The sequence below is a fragment of the Garra rufa genome, unplaced genomic scaffold, assembly GCF_049309525.1.
Source record: "Garra rufa unplaced genomic scaffold, GarRuf1.0 hap1_unplaced_005, whole genome shotgun sequence".
NCBI lineage: Eukaryota > Metazoa > Chordata > Actinopteri > Cypriniformes > Cyprinidae > Garra > Garra rufa.
In genome coordinates, this window is record NW_027394280.1 from 982,377 (window position 1) to 1,003,073 (window position 20,697).

The following is a 20,697-nucleotide window of genomic DNA, read 5'->3' on the forward strand; positions in this document are numbered from 1 at the left end:
AGGAAGAGATGGCAAAAAAGAAGGAGGAAAAGAGGCAAACCCAGGAGGCCAAACGTCAAAAGAGGCAGGCACCTCCTTCTCAGACGGGAGATGGGGAACACTGTGCTGTCTGCCGTAGAGTGGTCCCACCTGGCTCAGAAGATGAGGCCATTGATGAATGGCTCCAGTGTGATCTGTGCCAATTGTGGTTCCACTTGGTGTGTGCAGAAGTGGAGGAAGTGCCAGACACCGACTGGCTGTGCCATAAATGTTGTCTGTCAACATAAAACACTCACCTGAGAAATGTCTCCACAAGGTCAAAATCTACTGGTATTCCTATCCTTGTGGGGACACACACACACACACACACACACAAATGTACATAGTGCACACTGAAAATCAATGTTATTTGCAGTTATACTATTGTCAGTTTGGTGTTTAATGTAAATAGTTGTAAACAAACACACACACACACACACACACACACACACACACACACACACACACACACACACACACACACACACACACACACACACACACACACACACACACACCTGTATCCTGTTCATTTATGTGTGTTAAAGTTTTCAAATTGGTTAATCATTAAATATTTTAAATCAGTTCAAATTGTTTGTCCTTGTTTATCTTCAGAAACACATGGTATGTTAACTTAATGCTATTTACTAACGTTTCACATGGTTCTTAACCCATATGCCATAATATTGCGACACGATCAGGCCTAGCTCGCGTGGTCATCTAGCTTATTTAAGTAGCAAATAACTTGACTTTTAAACAAATAAAAGGGTACTCACCTTCCTTATTAATTTAAATGTTGTTTTCTTCAGTAAAAACAAATAAATGGCACACTGTTGATCCGTTAAATGTTCATTTTTGTCATTGAAATCAAGATGCGCACACTGTACGGAACACCATCGTAAGCCTGTACGGAACATCGTTAATGCTTATCATCTTCCGTACACGTGCGGATAGGGCTGGGTATCATTCCAAAATGTTCGATACCGATACCCTGAATTCGATACCGGTTCCGAACAATACTTTTTTTCTATAATTTTATTTTAAGAAATGTATTTTAACAAGATTACTTTTCAGGATGTTTGTGACACTTTCACATCAGGCTTATCTCTAAGACCAATAAACAAAGGAACAAAAGCACAAAATGAACAAAGTGTAGTTAACACAATATATCAGTGAATGTTTTTATAATAAAGTTCAAACAGTTTTAACTCAATCAGATTTAAGTATTTGTGAGGTTCACTGCTGCTTAAAGGTTTAGTTCACCCAAAAATTTGAATTCTGTCATTATCTACAAATGAAGATATTTTGGATTTAATCCAAGAGCTTTCTGATCCTCCCATGGATAAATCTTTGAATATAAATCTTTGAATTTTGTTTACTTTGCACACAGAAGTATTCACATTGACTTATTTTGACTATGTTTTTGGTTCCTTTCTGGGCATTGAAAATGCATATCCAGTAAATATAGGAGGATCAGAAAGCTCTTTGATTAAATCCAAATGATCTTCATTTGTGTTCTGAAGATAAACAAAGGTCTCATGGGTTTGGAACAACATTAGGGTGAGTAATTAATGACAGAATTTTCATCTTTTGGTGAACTAACCTTTTAAGATCACCTGAAATCACTCAACAGTTCTTCTTCAGAAAAATTAGCATGTAGCACTGATATTGATTCTTCATGGTCGATTTTGATTGCTGATGTTTTACAAGTAAATGGGCTGATTCTGAAAGCCTTTTAAAATATTTAGTTTACACCTTAAGCAAGGGACAAGAATGAATGATAATATGAGTACATGAACAAGATGTTTATTATAAGTACAGACATTTAAATTAGAGGCAACCACTGCATTTAGATTAAAATCTAAATAAATGACAAAATATATTATAAATAACAAAAAATAAACGACACAGTTCTTTCTTAGTGGTGTATTAAACTAGAGTGGGGTATTAAAATTGCTTTAAATGCGTGTGCGCGTGTTACTTTTGGTTTCGTTTCAACGATCCAGCGAAACTCGGCGGTGATGAGCGTGCATTCTACAATACAAGAGATTACTTTAACAAAACCTTTTGAAAGTGGGAGGACACAAACGGGATTTTGAAAAGCGTGTCCCCAGTGAAAATGATGCCCCTGAGTGCAACTCTGAGTTATCGTTTGATGTGAATGTATGTTGCGTTGTACCTATACTGAGACTAAATTGAGACTGAGGCGCCATAATTGTATCCGACAGAATGTTGTCTGGTGTTTTCTCATATTTGACGTTTTGCCAGTCTTGGACGCGATAACCTTTTTACAAATATTGCATCGCACGCTGTTGCCGTCAATATTGGCATATTGTAGAAATACTTTTGATCTCTTATACATCGTTTGTGTTAAATTTATGCTATGCTTTAAAGTATAGTGTACATTACAGCCTCACATTTGACAAGCTCTGGGCGAGTGGGCTTGACCGCCATAAACTATTGATTTTCAAGGCAGCCTCGCCGCAGCTAATCACCAGCATTTGATCTGGGCAAGTAAAAGATACCGCACGTTTTCTAGCTCACTGACGTTGACAAGATTATATCCTTGGGTATCGAAATTTGGTACCGAACGAAAATGATTTTTTCGATACTCGATAGTATCGAGACAATTCAGTCGGTGCTTAAAAAGTATCGAACTCGATACCCAGCCCTACGTGCGGAGGAGGTGCCTTTCCCCACTTTTCTCAAAAACTATTGGTCCAAAAGACATCAATCAATGTGTGTACTGTGCAATAGGTATTCTCCCAGAGAATGATCACACAAACATGCTTGTCAGGCTTTCAACAACGGAGGAGTGGTCAATGGCGTGCGATAAAAGACGAAAAGTGTACATAGTTAGTCTACGTTACATATCTTAGTATCCTACCAGTGTGTGTTACTGTGTTTTGTTAGCTGCGGCTAGGCGGTAATGTTATATTTATATCTTGCCGAATATATGTAGTGAAAGAAATCTGCACCTCACTTGAATAGTCAAATACAGACAGTTTACTTAAGATGTAATTGACCTAAATACAGTCGCTAATGTTTTGAGTCCAGATTAACAAACCAAGTTAGGTGTCAGTTACTGGATTTTAAAGTTACATCAGTATAATTAAGCCTATCGTTACAAGCAGTCGGTCTTAATTATAATCAAGCAACAAAATACTAAAGAGAAAATCATTAAATGTACTTAACTTGCCTTTGTATTAGTCCTATTGTTTGTAACGTCAATTTGCTACTTTGATCGTATGTTGAATGAAATACAATATTATAAATAACTATACTGTGATATATTACTATTGTGAAATAATATAGTCATATCGTGCACCCATGCTAGTTTTAAGATCAAACTCACAAAATGTGACAGAACTTCAAAATGAGTAACTTAACCTAAGAACACTGTTATGTGAACTCATCTGACAGAGAGAGGACCTGAAAGTATGATCATTGGACTCCATGGAGAAGAATACTATATGTAAACCAGGATTTTGGATCAGCTGTGCAGATTTGGTATGGAGCTGGTGAGTACATTTTCGTAAGCCCATGTCTGTCAGTAAGTAGATAATGTCTTATCAAACAAATTCATTTTAATTTAATTGAATGCTTGTGTGTGTGTTTCCTCCTTATGATCCTGAAGATTTGGGAATGAAAATCTTCTAATACATGATCTTCAGAGGAAGTAAGTATTCATTTCTAACGTTAAGACACACTAACATTAATTTTATTTTTAAAGGGAAGTTCATAGTATTTTTCACTTGTGTACAAATTCTGTAAAATGAGAATGTTGATAAAAATATCATAAATGTTTTCTTTATCAATTAACTTCTTTTAACTAAATTAAATCAACATTTGGTGTGACCATCATCCTGTGTTTAAAGCAGCTTTTGCACTAGGTGCACTTGCGGATAGTTTTTCAGGTTTGCAGGTGGGCCTCTTGAAGCATCTTGGAGACGTTGCCACAGTTCTTCTAGATTCAATCTGTCTCAGTTTGTTCTGTCATTCTGTGCAGAATGGATGATGATAAGATCAGATCTCTGTTTGGAGCACTGGCTGTTGTCAAACAAAAGTCTTACTGGATTATTACATTTAATGGCAAAATTAATGTTTAGAAATATAAAATAAATTACCCATTGAAACACTACAGCAAAAGATAAACATGACTGAATTAAAATCCTTTTTAGCTGGTAAAAATACTAGTGTTCTAATAATTTTGGACACCACTGTGTTTGGAGCCCATGGGAGTCAGTAGAATATTGTGGATTAAAATAAAATGATGTGGATGAGATAGAAATAACTAGTATAGTTATAATAACTATAATAACTTGAATAACTAGTAGCGAAAATTCAATAATCTAAATTTACATCTGAAACTAATAAAATTGTTAAGTCTTGATAATTTTGTATATGTGTTGGTTTTGTATTTATTCAGTTTTTAGATCAATTCTGACACAAATATTTCCTGTTGATAATTCACTCACCCCTCTGTCATTCAAGATGCTTATGTCTCTTTTTCTGTCAAAAAGGTTTTTGAGGAAAACCTTCCAGGATTTTTTCTACATATTTCGATGGGAGCCAACAGGTTGAAGGTCCAAAATTAATTGTCAATGCAGCTTCAAAGGGCTCTTCATCATCCCATCCAAGGAATAAGGGTCACTGGGAACTTGTAAAGCCCTTTGAAAGCTGTATTGAAAATTGGCTGTATTGTGGCGTGCAACCAAAGGCATCGCTGGGATTCGAACGCAGGATCTCCTGTTTACTAGACTAGCCGGGCAGCACATTAGCCCTCCGGGAGGGCGACTCTGACAATCCAGGCTTCCAGAGAAGAGGCCAGGCGTTGGCTGATCGGGCGCTGGACAGCTTTAAGGCGTTTGCCGACAACTGTGTTTTGCAAAATTAACCACTCGCTATCGGAAAAGCTTGCGTTTGCTGGACTGGAAAACCGCCCAAGGCACCGCTGGGATTTGAACCCAGGATCTCCTCTTTACAAGACAGGCGCTTTGACCAGCTAAGCCACGGCGCCTCCTTGGTGGGACCCGTTAGCCTACGATGCTATCCTTCAAAAGCACGTGAGAGGGTAGTGTTGCAAGGCAAGCTGCCCGCTGTCCTCGAGCTTCTATGTGTCTCCATTTCGCCGTCTGTTTTTTGGTAAAGCACGACGTTGGCTGTATTGTGGTGCGCAACCAGAGGCATTGCTGGGATTCAAACCCAGGCTGACCTTCCAGGTCTGTGACCGTCCAACAGTAAAAGAGCGCGTTCTCTCTCTGCAGGAAGGACAGGCCCTCGGGTCTCTGAACAATTGCAGTACCCAGTGTTGTTTGAAAGGCAGAGGCACTGTAAGGGCCTCAGGTCCAAGGGAGGGAAAAAAGATCCAAGCTGCCATTTGCAAGGCACCGCTGGGATTTGAAACCAGGATCTCCGGTTTACTAGACAGGCGCTTTAACCAACTAAGCCACGGCGCCAACCCACATGTTAATCGTGGGGATGGCGGCTTAGACGATGCATGAATAAACACTTTGTACGTCCTGCTTCCTCCACTTGATGCAAGACAGTTATTGCCATACCTCACTGAATTGGTTCTTGGGCATGTTTTGCTACCTTTTAAATATGATTGACTTTTTTTTAAAAAACAATTTACGCTGGGAACAGGAGGCCTCCAAATGGTTTCTGCTGTCCGATTGCAACACTGCGCATGATGGGCTTAAGAAAATGGCAAAAATCACAACTCAAGCTCCTCTGTGTCCCCATTCGCTGCCCATTTTTTTGGTAAAGCACGACGTCGGCTGTATTGTGGCGCGCAACCAAAGGCATCGCTGGGATTCGAGCGCAGGATCTCCTGTTTACAAGACAGGCACTTTAACCAACTAAGCCATGGCGTCAAATCAAAAGCAAGGCTGTCGGGAGGGTGACTCAGAGGGTCAAAACATCCAGAGGCGGGAAAGGTGCTGGTACGCTTAAAAGAGAGGCGCTGCGTTCGAAACCGCATACTTCCATACTATATAGTAGGTAAAAAGCAGTAGGCGAGGAAAAAAGTATGTTTGAATGTTCAGTATTCATAAAAGAGTAGGCGAGAATTAGTAGGCGAGTGGACTAATTCTCACTAGATTCGGACAAACGTATACTTAAAGTGCGTTCGAATATGCCTACTTACCTACTATATATTAGGGAAAAAGAGTACGTGAAGAAAGAAGTACCTTCGAAACCTCAGTATTCATAAGAGTAGGCGAGAAATCCCTACTGCTTCAGCCCAGATTCTGAAGTGTTCATCTGATGCACACTTTTCAATCCCAGGAGGCCACAGGAGGCCAAAACGCGACCAGGGTGCAAACCGAAACACGGTTCACTGTCTTAAAATCATATTTGTTGAGCTACTGTATCGTAAACTGTTGATTTGCATAAGGTGCCAAGACGTTAGACAGTAATGCTAAAGTATATTTCTGATCTCGCTGTAAAACACGTTTTATTACGTATAGCTACCATAGACATCTTAAATATGATTACTAAATGTTTAACAACGGACAGGAATAAGTTCTGAGAGAATTAAATGAGCCCATCACAACACGAAACAGACATCTAAATGAGTGATGGACATTATTTGAGTTAATGTAGAATTCACTGTTGCCAACACTGCTTTAGATTAATGTTATGTAAATAAACACATGTACATATAGTAACTAAACATGAGTTATCTGTTTCATTTGTCTAATAGTACTGTTGATAAATTCAGGAGCATTTGAATTTGATGATAAACCAATTAACACAACAGCTACCTCATAAATGTAGTATTGAGCACACGAATCAGAGGGAACTGAATCTTGGCTGGATGTTACAGGGACAGATGAGGCAAGTATGCTTGTCAGGTGAAGAATGACTGATAAAGCAGTGCTGCCATCAAAGGCTTTGAGTGAGTACACTACAGACATCAATAAAACATATTTTAAACCTTAAGTTGCAGTTTATTAATAATATTTAATAAAAAATAAAAAAATAAATTAAGCAGAGCTATTACACCACTTTTCTGATTCTTGATTTCTGTGCCTTTGTTGCAGATATTTTGTGGTGGAGCAGGACCTGAAAAAAAAAGATGACAGCAGCATTTACAGGAAAAAAAGTAAAATCTGAAACTTAATATAAAGATTGTTCATTTTGTTTGTTAGTTCTAATACAGAGATCTGATGACATTGTGCTGTTAAAATGACAGCTTTTGTATTGTATTTGTGCATCTTTGTATGATCTGAAATGTCTGCAGACTGGTGTGTGCAGTGAGAAAGGAGAAATCCACAGCAGCATCCTGGAAATAAATAGTCTAGTGCCATCGATGAGACCCTCCATCACTCCACCTGCCCTTTGCCTCATCTGGACCAGATGTTGCTGTGGCCTCTTCATCATCAATGAGCCCAGAGCCAGCGAGAGCATCTAGAGCAGGGGTCCCCAAACTTTTTTCTGAGCGGGCCACATATTTTTATTTTCTTTAATGGGGGGCCAGGTCGGTTATAAAAGAAAATACCATGGGCTGGACTGACTACTATTATTATTATTATTATTTTATTATGATTTTACCTTTATTTATTATACTTTTTAATGCTAGAATCGTTTATTATTTTGTTATGCACCAAACACAAGATCTTCGAGCAGCTGATCCACGTTTCCTTTGTGCAGATATTGCAAACATGGAGGAAGATGTACAAGGTAGGGTCATTGTGTTACTGATGCTATGAGTTATTTGAGCATCTGTTGTGCTTATTTTCTTTTTATTATTATAAAACATAACTTATTATTACAGGTTCAGGGAAAGATGGTATTTATCTTTAACAATGAACAATCATAATGAAAAAACCTGAAAACATAACTATTAGGCTTGCTCACATCAAAGAATGCGATTATATACACGGAAATATGATTAAATATCTCTGAATCAAATTATTAACATTATAGTTTATCAAAAAATGGATTTGTTGTTTTTGTTAAGCCTCAGGGATGAAAAGAGAAATTCAACAAGAATTTAGGCTAGTTTTGCGTGTGGATAAACAATTTTGAATACAAAAAAAAAACATATTCAAAAAATAAAGAATTTGGGTTTTCCTGACAAAAAATATTTATTTTAGAATTAAAAAATACAAAAACCTAAATGAACCCAAAACATATGTTATACTACAATCACAATAAAAGAACAGCTGTTTCTTCAACATGATCACAAAATGAACAAATTTCATCAATATCAAAATATTTATAGAAAGATGAATTAAACCTGTCGCTATATGTTAAGTTGTTGCACTTGTTATAACGTCGTTGGTCACATGATAACGTCAACATGGCGGAAGACGTGCAGATCAAATCCATACTCAACGAGATTTGGCTGTAGAGTACGTACTCTTTTAGCGATCATTAAGTAAGTACTTATTGAAATTAAGTACCTACTCATCCAGTATGCGCTTTCGAACGCAGCCACATTATGTACGTATGTCCGACTATTATTATTACTCTTGTTTTTTTTTTTGTAAGAAAAATAGGACAATAATTTGTAACAGTTTTTTTTTTATTCAACAATGAATGTTTTACAATAAAGTTTAAACCTAAAAGTGAGGCAATGACAAATGATGGTCATTGCAAAGTGATGGTGCTAGGGAGCAATGTGCTTTTTAAAAACATTTTTATAGGTTTAACATTAGATTAACAGCTCGGATTATACGCTACTTTGACATGAGACATAGAAAATGCTAAAAATTTAGTCAGGCGTGACTTCCGCATTCAGAAAAAAGGTCTACAAGACAATCCTAAAAGACAATTCCTAATACAGTCCTTTAGGAATGGTTCCAAAATATGACTATTAAAGCCTTCCTCAAAACCGCCAATGTTGGTACTAGAAATGAGCAAGTAACTGATGTGTGCAAATTAAATCCATACACACTGATGTTAAAATGCTAACAGTGTCCTTTTTTATGCTTCAACCAAAAAACAGTGCACTTCCTGTGAGATCTCTCTTCAATTCATGACATTCAAATGTGAAGTTCTTACACCGTAGACAAGAGTCTATTTGTCCATAGTCCATTTTTCAAGTTGACACGGTAAAGTGTACCATGGACAAAACACATTGCTTTAAAATGTGAATTAGAATTGCATTGTAGAAGCCCTGTATAGGATTCCATTTGGAACCCTTAATAAGGCTTCTTTTGATTATGAATCTCCATGTGCTTGCCAAGGCTTACTTTTTGAGTGAAACTCTTTCCACACTAGTCACACGTGTAAGGCTTCTCTCCAGTGTGAATTCGCATGTGTCTGTTAAGGTTTGCTTTACGAGCGAAACTCTTTCCACACTGTTTGCACGTGTAAGGCTTCTCTCCAGTGTGAATTCTCATGTGTGTGGTAAGGCTTTCTTTACGAGTGAAATTTTCTCCACACTGTTGGCAGGTAAAAAAGCGCTCCAAAGTGTGAATACGCATGTGGTATTTAAGTTTTGATTTTCCACAGAAACCTTTTCCACACTGTTTGCATGTGTAAGGTTTCTCTACAGCATGTATTCTCATGTGTCTGTTAAGGTATCCTTTTTGAGTGAAACTCTTTCCACACAGTTTGCATGTAGAAGGCTTCTCTCCAGTGTGAATTCTCATGTGTCTGTTAAGGCATCCTTTTTGAGTGAAACTCTTTCCACACAGTTTGCACGTGTAAGGCTTCTCTCCAGTGTGAATTCTCATGTGTGTGTTAAGGTTTTCTTTATGAGCGAAACTCTTTCCACACTGTTTGCATGTGTAAGGCTTCTCTCCAGTGTGAATTCTCATGTGTGTGTTAAGGTTTACTTTATGAGCGAAACTCTTTCCACACTGTTCGCACGTGTAAGGCTTCTCTCCAGTGTGAATTCTCATGTGTTTGTTAAGGCTTTCTTTACGAGTGAAATTTTCTCCACACTGTTGGCAGTTAAAAAGGCTCTCCAAAGTGTGAATACACACGTGGTTTTTAAGATTTAATTTTCTGCAGAAACTTTTTCCACATTTTCTCCAGGTGTAAGGCTTCTCTCCATTGTGAACTCTCATGTGAATGTTAAAGTGTCCTTTTTGACTGAAACTTTTTCCACACTGTTTGCATGTGTAAGGCTTTTCTCCAGTGTGAATTCTCATGTGCCTTTTAAGGTTTTCTTTTAGAGTGAAACTGTGTCCACACTGAAAGCAAGTGAAATTACTCCTAGTTCCTGTATTTTGTGCTCTTTTTTGTTTAGAAGTATTTGCAGACTCTAAGGAACAAACTGATTTTCCCCCAGATACAAAATTATGAAGATTCTCAAACTGATCTTTCTCTTCGGTTTCATTCAGTACTTCCTTCTCCTCTTTCAGCGCTGTTAGGTCTACGGTGGAAAAACAAAGAAATAAACGTTAACCCCAGTTTAATGGCACAAAGCAACTGGCATCATAGAAATGCTAGATCCTATACCATGGTGTCCAAACCCGATCCTGGTCGGCTGGTTTCCTACAGTGTTTAAGTTGGCCTTTATACAATTAATAGAAATAAAAAAATCCAGATAATCTAATGATAGTGTTTAGGAAATCTATATAGACTGATCTCTACTATTTTATGTATCCTAGGGGATAAAAATCATCAAATTGAATTCAAAGTGATGAGGGAAAATAAGAGAAAAAACTCCCCATTTATCTATCAAATAAAAAAAAAATTAACTTCTGAGTTTTTATTTAGGGGGCAGTTTATTAATGGGATTTTCCACTGATCTTTTAAATGGAAAACAACCCAAAACTGACTGTCACAGGATGTTCACTCATAAATCACTAAACTTTTTCTGTAAAAAACTTTAGTAATATTATAATTACACTTTAGGAATAGGAAATAGTTTTGCACCAGTTGAAAGAGAAACAGTCAAGTATGGTGAATTGTGCTCTGCATTTAATCCATCGAAGTGCATACACAACAGGAACACACACCTGGAGCTCCTTATGCCCATAAAGTGGGCCAATCACAATGTTGCATGAACAGTCTGTGCATCTGACTGATGGCCTGCAAGTACGTTTTCATATTTAAAGAATTCAGTACTGACTTTTCAAACACGAGTTTGCACGTATGCAACAAATGCCTAGTTTATAATGGGTTTTATCATTTCTGTCTCGATGCGCCAAGAAATGGTATCACAACATGGTTAGGGGTGTAACATTTCCAACACACGCTTGAGGTATCCGGCCAATTCCAAAGCACGGATAGCTGACCAATCAGAAAACACCTGGGTTTCCATCAACAGTGAGTTTTGTGGAAATCAAAGCGTTTCAGAAAGGGAGGGCAGAGAGGAGCAACAATAATGTACAGTATGTGGAAAATAACATGTTTTTAAACCTCAAAATGCATAAACACATCACCATTTGATGCTAAAAAGTGAATAACAAGTCAACCATAAGATTACTATTGTTTTGAATGTTTAAGCGCAGTTACTAAAAAATATTACATGTTTATTTCTTGGTAAGACACATTTGACAGCAAAGCACTAAACTTGAGTCGGGAGGCATGCAAAATTTCAATTTCGTTGAAAAGTTCTTGAATTTCTCTCCCAAAATGTCCAAACCCTGAAACTAATGATGTAATAGCATTGGACATGACTTTAGCTAACACTGTTTCTGCATCAGCCGTGTTTGATCTGTTCATAAAATAATTCAGCATACTTTCTTTAAAGCCCGTATTTATAATGCATTATAAGGGTATGCTTAAGGCACTATAATGAATTCATAGTGCATTATAAAAAAAATGTATAGTATGTTGTATCATAAAACTGTTTTAATGTATTGTAATTTTTATTTATTTGCGGTTATAGCTTTTAAGCGTGTGATTATCTCCTCATAGTTATAACATAAGTCTCATATATTACCACGTTACGCATGTCACTTTACTGGAAGCATAAAAAGAGCACTTATAAGTATTAATAATAATAACAATAATTATATCTATCAAAGAGCCAAAAGTTAATGTATCAGATGAATGGATAACATGACACGTTTGTATTATTAGTTAGATTATTTTGATGGTACCCTTTAGACAGCTTTTGATAAGTAACTATTCAACTGCATGACAGCTAGCAATAATTATTATTAGTAGTATGCTAAATATATTCTAACACTGTATTTTAATGGTTCCCCAAAAGACAAAACTGATATGTAACTTTGCAAGTTTGTGAACCTTCTACCTAGCCAAACCTTAACCTAAGTTGAATAATACTATTAATAAAGGAGTGTTAGTGTAGTTGGAAAGTTGCTTCTAGTCAGTAGACCAGGGGGCCTATCATAATAAAATGAAATATAATGTAAAAAAAAAAAAAAAAATTGTAATAGGATATAGTCCATTAAAAATTGCGTAGATTTAATTAGCCGCCCATTGTGTCTAATAAATAATCATAATCTTAAAAGTTAGAACCCCAAATACTCAAGTACTTTAGTATATTGTAATTGTTATGATTATTTGAGAACATATTATAAGATTTATTTATTTTTTTATTTTTTATGATGCATTCATTACAATGCCTTAGAAATACTTTATAATGTATTATAAATAGGGGCTTCATAGAAAATGTTACCAAAAATTCTGTGCAGAATTAGGGATGCACCGATATGTATCGACCGATCACTTGCGCGTTTTGTCAGTAAAGCCGGTTCTGTAATCAGCAGTAAATGCCATCAGGTGCGTGATTTCACGTTGAGCCGTATATTCTACAGATAATACACGCTGATAATGAACATTGATTTGCGCAGCTCGTCGGTAAACAACGGCTGTGTGTAGTACAGAACCGGCTTTACTGACAAAACGCGCAGGTGATCGGTCGATACATATCGATGCATCCCTATGCAGAATTTAAATGTTTCTTACTAGATCTGGAAGTGCTTTTGCTGCCCCATCTATACTTTAACAGACTGATCTGCTTTAAATATTGTTTCTATTACAATTTACTAAATCTAAAGCAGCTTGAAACTCAGTATTAATAAAACTTTGAAATAATGTACCACAAACAGTCATTAAAGATGAATGAAGATTAAACACCAACCTCCTTGTTCCTCTTGTTTTATTCTCAAAAGTTCTGGTTTCTCTTGTTTTATTCTCAAAAGTTCTGGTTCCTCTTGTTTTATTCTCAAAGGTTCTGGTTCCTCCAGTTTTATTCTCAAAAGTTCTGGTTCCTCTTGTTTTATTCTCCAGGTTTCTAGTTCACTCATGTTCTCCTCACTCTCCACTTTAACAAACTCCATCTTCACAGCAGCAGATCTCAGATCAGCAGATACTTCTCCAGATATTCCTGCTCGCTTCCAAACCTAGTCACAGCTGTGAAGATGAGGATATTACAGGTATTTACTGACTGGATTCAAAAACTGTTTTTTTTTTCTGTTTACAGAAACTTCATTTCTCACAGGCTGAACTAAAACAGAATCACAACAAAACAACAGAGAGCAGTGAAACTAATCTTTTTCTTCTTAGGTTTAATGGTGTTTGTCAAACAGAAGTGTGTGTGTGTTAGTGCCACCCGCTGGACTGGAGTGAGAAGCGCTGAAAGGAGGGAAAATATTATGGGGAATGACTTTGTGTGTCTACAATGTGCGCTATTTTTTATTTTCTTTAAAAAAAGCCGATCTGCACAAATAAATGAAAATGACTTCAAATTAAGACTCACATCATGGTATTTGATCAGCATCAACAGTCTTTGTGAGTGAATATTAAAGGAGAAAAAAAAGAGAAAAATATGCTTTCCTACTATATACGAAAAAGTATTAAACCCACAATGCCCCAAACTCTACAGTTTAACTGAATCCCTACAGGATGGACAAGTAAAAAACATTTGTTTCTAACTTTAGATTGAACAGAAAAATGTGTCTTGATTTCCTTTTCCCATCCTCTCTGCCATTCCTTTATTAAACTTGATTATGACCTTTTCTGCATCTTTAATTGGCAAAAACCATGTCAACATATTCAGTTGTTACTCCTCATCTTCCCTTTTAACAGTGAACAGTTCAGTTAATAAATACAAGATACAATACCTGCTTTACAAACTCAATCTTTAGAAGTGCATTCATGTTATATTAGAGTTATGATTTTAGTGAAGTTAAAAGTTTTGAAACCAAAATACCTGCAACATCCAGTTAGAGCTGTAGTAAACTCAGAAGAGAAGATCAGGAGACTGAGTGAATCTTCATCAGATCTTTATTGAGATGTTACTGTGTGACGCTGCAGTCATCCAGACTGACTAAACACTCAATCACTGTAGTTTTATTCAGATTTCAGGATCGTCATTAGAAGATAAAATATTCAAAGGATGTAAGCAGTTACAGGAATTTGCCCAGATTTTCAGCGACTCTAATCCAATCAGCAGAACTATAGACTCATTATCACAGAGATCAGGAAAAGTCTCACCTTCAGCCTCTGTATTCATATTTAACTCAGATATTGATCAGAAACAAAGACACCAATTAAAGAAATGAGGCAGAAACATCAACAGCCATTAAAAGACAAAAGATGATGTCACGGGTGACAAAAACGCTCAGTGAGCGGAACCTTTTTTTTAACTGACGAGGTACGAGTTTCCAGAGGGAATGATTTGGGTGCGACACATCTCACTCTAACTCCGGTTGTGGGAGAAACATTGGCCGGCCTGATTAGCGCTAACACACGGCAGGTGTGTGTGCTTCATGAGACACACATAAAAGGACCATTCAGAGAAGCCTCTGCAGAGTTCTTGGGGAGAGTTTTTCGGGGGGAGTTCTTGGAGAGTTTTTCGGGGAGAGTTCTTGGGGAGAGTTTTCTGGGAGAGTTTCCTGACGGGTGTTTTCCTGGGGGGAGGGTTTGCTTTCGGGGAGAGAAGTTGGTTGTGCCAGGGCAGCTCCAGAGACAAGTTTGTTTGTGGAAATTTGTCGGTAGTGGAAATCGTCCATCAACGTCTACTGGATGAACTTATTGATTGGATCTCGGCTGGGAAGAGAGAGAGAAAGTTAAGTGAATGGATTCCATCTTTCCAACATTCAGAAAGCTTGAAGAAGATACAGTGAATGTAGATCTTACTGGTGGGGAAGCTATGTGTTTCAGAGTGTGCTGAAGAGGAATCGAGAACTGAATATCCCCGACGTGAATGGAACGGATGGATTGAGGCTCGGATCAGCCCTATTGTGTGAGTGAATTGCAGTGTTTTTGTCTCATTGATATACATGGATTCATTGCTGTGGATTTGAAGTGAACACGAGTGTGGTGTGTCTTTGCTGAGAAGTGGCCCAACCCCTGCTTACACGTTTATGGAAAGAAATACTATTAACCTCTTCACTGCCTGAGCCTTGTGAGTATACAGCTACGCTGGTGAAATAATATTAACCTCTTCTCTGCCTGAGCCCTGTAAGTCCACAGCTACGCTGGAAGAAATATTATTAACCTCTCGTCTGCCTGAGCCTTGTGAGTATACAACAATACTGATGAAATACAATTAACCTCTTCTCTGCCTGAGGCCTGGAAGTATGCAGCATCGCTGTGAAGTAAGCTTTTAAACTACTGACTCCCTATTGTGCACCGACGAAAGTACCCTGTACTGAGAGGAATCCTTACCTTCTTGCTTAATGCCTAAGTTAGGAAGTATGCAGCATTGCTGGTGGAGTAAGCTTTTAAACTACTGTCTCCCTATTGTGTACCGACGAAAGTACCCTGTACTGAGAGGAATCCTTACCTTCTTGCTTAATTTCTAAGTTAGGAAGTATGCAGCATTGCTGGTGGAGTATGACGGAAGTATCCTGTACTGAGAGGAATCCTTACCTTCCTGCTTAATGTCTAAGTTGAGGAAGTATGCAGCATTGCTGGTGGAGTAAGCTTTTAAACTACTGTCTCCCTATTGTGCACCGACGAAAGTACCCTGTACTGAGAGGAATCCTTACCTTCTTGCTTAATGCCTAAGTTAGGAAGTATGCAGCATTGCTGGTGAAGTAAGCTTTTAAACTACTGTCTCCCTATTGTGTACCGACGAAAGTACCCTGTACTGAGAGGAATCCTTACCTTCTTGCTTAATTTCTAAGTTAGGAAGTATGCAGCATTGCTGGTGGAGTACGACGGAAGTATCCTGTACTGAGAGGAATCCTTACCTTCCTGCTTAATGTCTAAGTTGAGGAAGTATGCAGCATTGCTGGTGGAGTAAGCTTTTAAACTACTGTCTCCCTATTGTGCACCGACGAAAGTACCCTGTACTGAGAGGAATCCTTACCTTCTTGCTTAATGCCTAAGTTAGGAAGTATGCAGCATTGCTGGTGGAGTAAGCTTTTAAACTACTGTCTCCCTATTGTGCACCGACGAAAGTACCCTGTACTGAGAGGAATCCTTACCTTCTTGCTTAATGTCTAAGTTAGGAAGTATGCAGCATTGCTGGTGGAGTACGACGGAAGTATCCTGTACTGAGAGGAATCCTTACCTTCCTGCTTAATGTCTAAGTTGAGGAAGTATGCAGCATTGCTGGTGAAGTAAGCTTTTAAACTACTGTCTCTCTATTATGCACAGACGAAAGTATCCTGTACTGAGAAGAATCCTTACCTTCCTTCCCTACTGTCTGAGTCCTGAAGTATGCAGCATTGCTGGTGAAGAAAGCTCGTCAACCACTGCCTCCCTATTGTGCACCAACTGAAGTATCCTGTACTGAAAAGGAATCTCACCTCCCTACCTACCGTCTGAGTCCGGAAGTATGCAGCATTGCTGGTGAAGTAAGCTGTTGGATTACTGTTCCATTACTGTGCACTGACGAAGTCATCTATCTGTAGTGGGAAGAAGATCTGGAAAACGTTGAAGTTCATTACGTCTGAGTTCATTGATAAATAGTGTTCAATAAAGATTGTTATTTCTTGGAAAATCGTTTCTTTTGTCTGCTTCGTCCAACTGTTGCGGGCCTGTGGTGTCGGCTCCTCGCGGTGGTTGGTGCGTTAAAGACAGGGGCGGCTGGGCATTCGATTCATTCGATCGAGTCCCAGTCCGCCCCGGTGACAATGACACTTAGCATCATTTCACATTCATATTCACACACTCCTAAAGCTAAATATATTTATTTTAAAATTCAAATGCCATTTATCTTTCTGCTGAGTTTCTAATGCTCTTTTCTGAATGTATTTTGCAGTCATTATTCTTTAGACACATCTGTTTTAAATAACTATCAGCCTAATTCTGTGGTTTCTTTAACCTAAGGTACTAAAACAGTTTGTGTTTGGTATTTTCTAAGTACTCCCGGAAAATTTCAGTCAGGTTTTAAGTCCATTCATGGCACTGAGTCTGCTTTGCTGACCCTTCACTCCTGACTCTAATGATTTTACACAACTTGTAAATCATGAAAATCCAAATAATGTAGAATATCAAGATTTAATAAACATGTGCAAATAATCTAAATATCTTTCATATTTTTCATAAATAGTAATGAAGTACTATGTATACTCACAGTTGACTAAGTTTGGGTATAAATAAAGGCGTATACATTTGCCTTTATGTATAAAGAATCTTGAAGAATTAAGTTTATATAATCACCATTTGTACTTTCAAATAAGAAATATTTACTTTTAACACAGGTACATTAAGCAATTTGTTAAGGCAAATTTATGATTGGATATTTACTATTTATTATCATTTCAATACCATTGTCATATTTCACAAATCTACGGAGCGGGAAACGAGGAGACGAGGAAACGCAGGATCTAACTTAAAACAGTCTTTAATGGACAAACTAAAACACAACTCAGGAGAACAACAGGAAGACATTCACTTGAAGGACGTAAGACATCAGAGGAGAAAACCACAAACAGATCACTCTTAAATACTCAACTAAATGAAAGGAAAGACAAGACAGATCTGAAATCAATGGAAACAGGAACAGAAAAAAACAAATATAGGCATTAGAAAACATCTGGAAAAACAAGTACAAGGAGAACATGGAAACAAAAACAAACACAAGGACAGTCCATTGGTGTGACAGTCATTACTGTTAAAGACAATTATATTGGTTGAAATGAAATTATTGCCTAGGAAATTCAGCAAAAAGGTAAATGTTCATTTGTAAATGAATCTCTTTTACTTTTGGTGTGTGTGAATACAAATCTGTGATGCTCTCGATGTTTCTGTCTCTTTAATTGTTGTGATTGTTAATGCTAATGAACACTTGAGTTGTGTGTGTGTGTAATAATTTATGTTAATAATTGGTTACACAGAACTTTACGTTAATTTAGCACCATATACAACAGCCTACTTGCTGCACAGTCTAAAACTTTTGTTAGGGCACCTTATTTTGCGGGGCTTCCTAACAAGGTTAATTTAGTTTTGCTTTTTTAAATTCGTTTTATTTTAAATAGAGATCACGATTTCCTAGCAATTCCAAACTAAGAGACAAAATATTAATTGCTTCAGTCTATTAAAAAGTGTTTAATTCATTTGAATGAATCATTAATTTAATGCATAATATTTAAAAAAGAATATATTTAATACACCAACTTTTTATATTAAATTTATGAAAAAGTGGTTTGAATGAAAAAATGATTTGCTCACAAAAACAACTGGATGAATCTGCGTTTTTGAATCAATCTCTAGTAGTCAATGACAAATACATTTTTTAACAGTTGTTTCCATCTAGTGGCGAAACAAAGCAATCGACACAAACATTACTTGAAGCGCCAATTACTTTCAAAAAATGGCGTGCTCTGATTTGATCTCTACCATAGACATCACATCAGTGTTTATATCCAAACTATGACCTTTAATCAGAATATTGCTGTGATAATATTAACGACTGGGTATTTGAAAATACTGTTTGTGAAGCTGTTTTGCCAAAAAGCTTTTTTTTTTTTTTTACATAAACATGATGACCGCTCTATCTGTCAGCGGCAGTGCAAATATAAATTTGAATGTTCCGGTAAGACTTTTCAAAGGTTTAACAGACATGTGGAATCGTTGTCATTTACAAATGATCGCGTGGGTTTTTTAATTTTTGAATCTCTTTCATTATTATTGTTATTATTATTATTTTTTTGGTCGGTGTTGAATCTGTGGCGGTAGGAATTTAATCTGTGGCACACCGCCACAGATTCGTCTATGTGTGGGAAACACTGTAGTAGATAAGTAGGCATATTCGAACGAGACTTAGGTATACGTTCACCTGAATCTTGCGAGAAATAGTGCTTCATCCTGGTAAATCTCGCCTACTCTTTTGTGGTGTTTGAGATTTCATGCATACTTTTTCTTCGCCTACTGCTTTTTGCCTACTAAATAGTATGGAAGTATGTGATTTCGGATGCAGCCAGAGACTCAGAATCCGGATCATTTGAATCAAATCATTTGTGAAATGATTCAGTGATTCGATTCAGCGGCACGCAAACTACAAACGACAACAACAAACATAAACGAGGGAATCACAACCGAGAATGATTTCATGAAAGTGTAATAAATTAGATATGATGTGCAAGTAATTGAATACCAAATCTAAATAAAAAAATAACTTACCTAAATATGAACCTTCTTGGTAATTTGTATATTTTATACATTTTATAAAGAAGTCTATTAACTCTCCGACTGTCTTACTAATGCACTACTGAACTAGGAGCTGATTGAGACGCGCCCAGGGATTTAGTTTGCATTGATTTTTTTATTATTATTCTCATCTTAAACAGGACACAGTGTACAAACACACAGGAAAAACTCCTGGAGAATCAACAGAGATCCACTTGACACACTATTATAAAGATGGAGTTTATTAAAGAGGAGACCGAAGACATGAAGATTGAAGAAACATTGAAACATGAAGATACTGAGGAACAAAGAAAGATGGCATTTATTAAAGAGGAGAGTGAAGACATGAGGACTGAAGAAACATTTAAACATGAAGATACTGAGGAACAAACAAAGATGGAGTTTATTAAAGAGGAGAGTGAAGACATGAGTGAAGAAACATTCAGAGTCAAACATGAAGATGCTGAGGAACAAACAGGTTGGTTTTCATTCTCAAAGCTGAATTCACTACAGAAATGTCACACGAGTGTAGAAATGTTAAGACATTTGACAGAAGTGTTGAGATCACATGACAAATACTAACGCTTCCTTCAATATCCTGCGTTCACACTGAGCATTTGTTTTCAATGCATTATGAGATCATGCATTTAAGTTGTAACAATAATATGGAATTAGCCTAAAACAATTATATATTTTTCAGTAACATTAAACCCAATATCTGCTTCTAATATTAAAACCATTGATTTCTAGCACTTAGGCGAATTATGCAAAAGTATCTAAGAAAATTATTAATGTGAAAGTCATTTGCACAAACCTTGAAATGTAAGTGATCACATTTAGCTACTGCATGCTGACTACATTTAGTCATTTAAAGTGTTTGATAAGCAAATAAAACAGCCAGTGGACACTAAAGCTACATCTAAATTAATCCGGATACAAAATTACATCCATCAATTTAATGTGATAAATACCACAGATACCACATGCTTTTTTTATGTTAAAGCTGATGAAATTGTAATGAGAATATTGCTTGTAAATAAATAACTTGAACAACAAATTATTTTTTTATTTATTATTACATATAACTTTTTACTTTTTTCTTCAAATGGATGATTGATTTAGCTGTCTAAAGGACAAGCGCATATCAAGTCTTAATGTCAAGCTCTGGGGGCTGTTTCAAAAAAGACGCTCAGAAAAGCTGGAATTAAAGTCCAAAAC

At 36.9% G+C, this 20,697-nt stretch overlaps 1 protein-coding gene and 1 non-coding gene across 2 annotated transcripts; both read right to left on the reverse strand.

Annotated features, from left to right (window-relative positions):
• Window positions 1–4,964: 4,964 nt before the first annotated feature.
• On the reverse strand, window positions 4,965–5,038 carry trnat-ugu (transfer RNA threonine (anticodon UGU)). The gene has a single exon. It is a non-coding gene; the product is annotated as a tRNA-Thr (tRNA).
• A 3,207-nt stretch (window positions 5,039–8,245) lies between these two features.
• On the reverse strand, window positions 8,246–13,438 carry LOC141312759 (uncharacterized). Its single transcript, XM_073832627.1, has 2 exons — window positions 13,037–13,438; window positions 8,246–10,351 (listed from the first exon to the last, which is right to left on the reverse strand). The coding sequence occupies exons 1-2, from the start codon at window positions 13,233–13,235 to the stop codon at window positions 9,246–9,248; spliced, it is 1,305 nt and encodes a 434-aa protein (XP_073688728.1). The 5' UTR covers window positions 13,236–13,438; the 3' UTR covers window positions 8,246–9,245.
• Window positions 13,439–20,697: the final 7,259 nt, after the last annotated feature.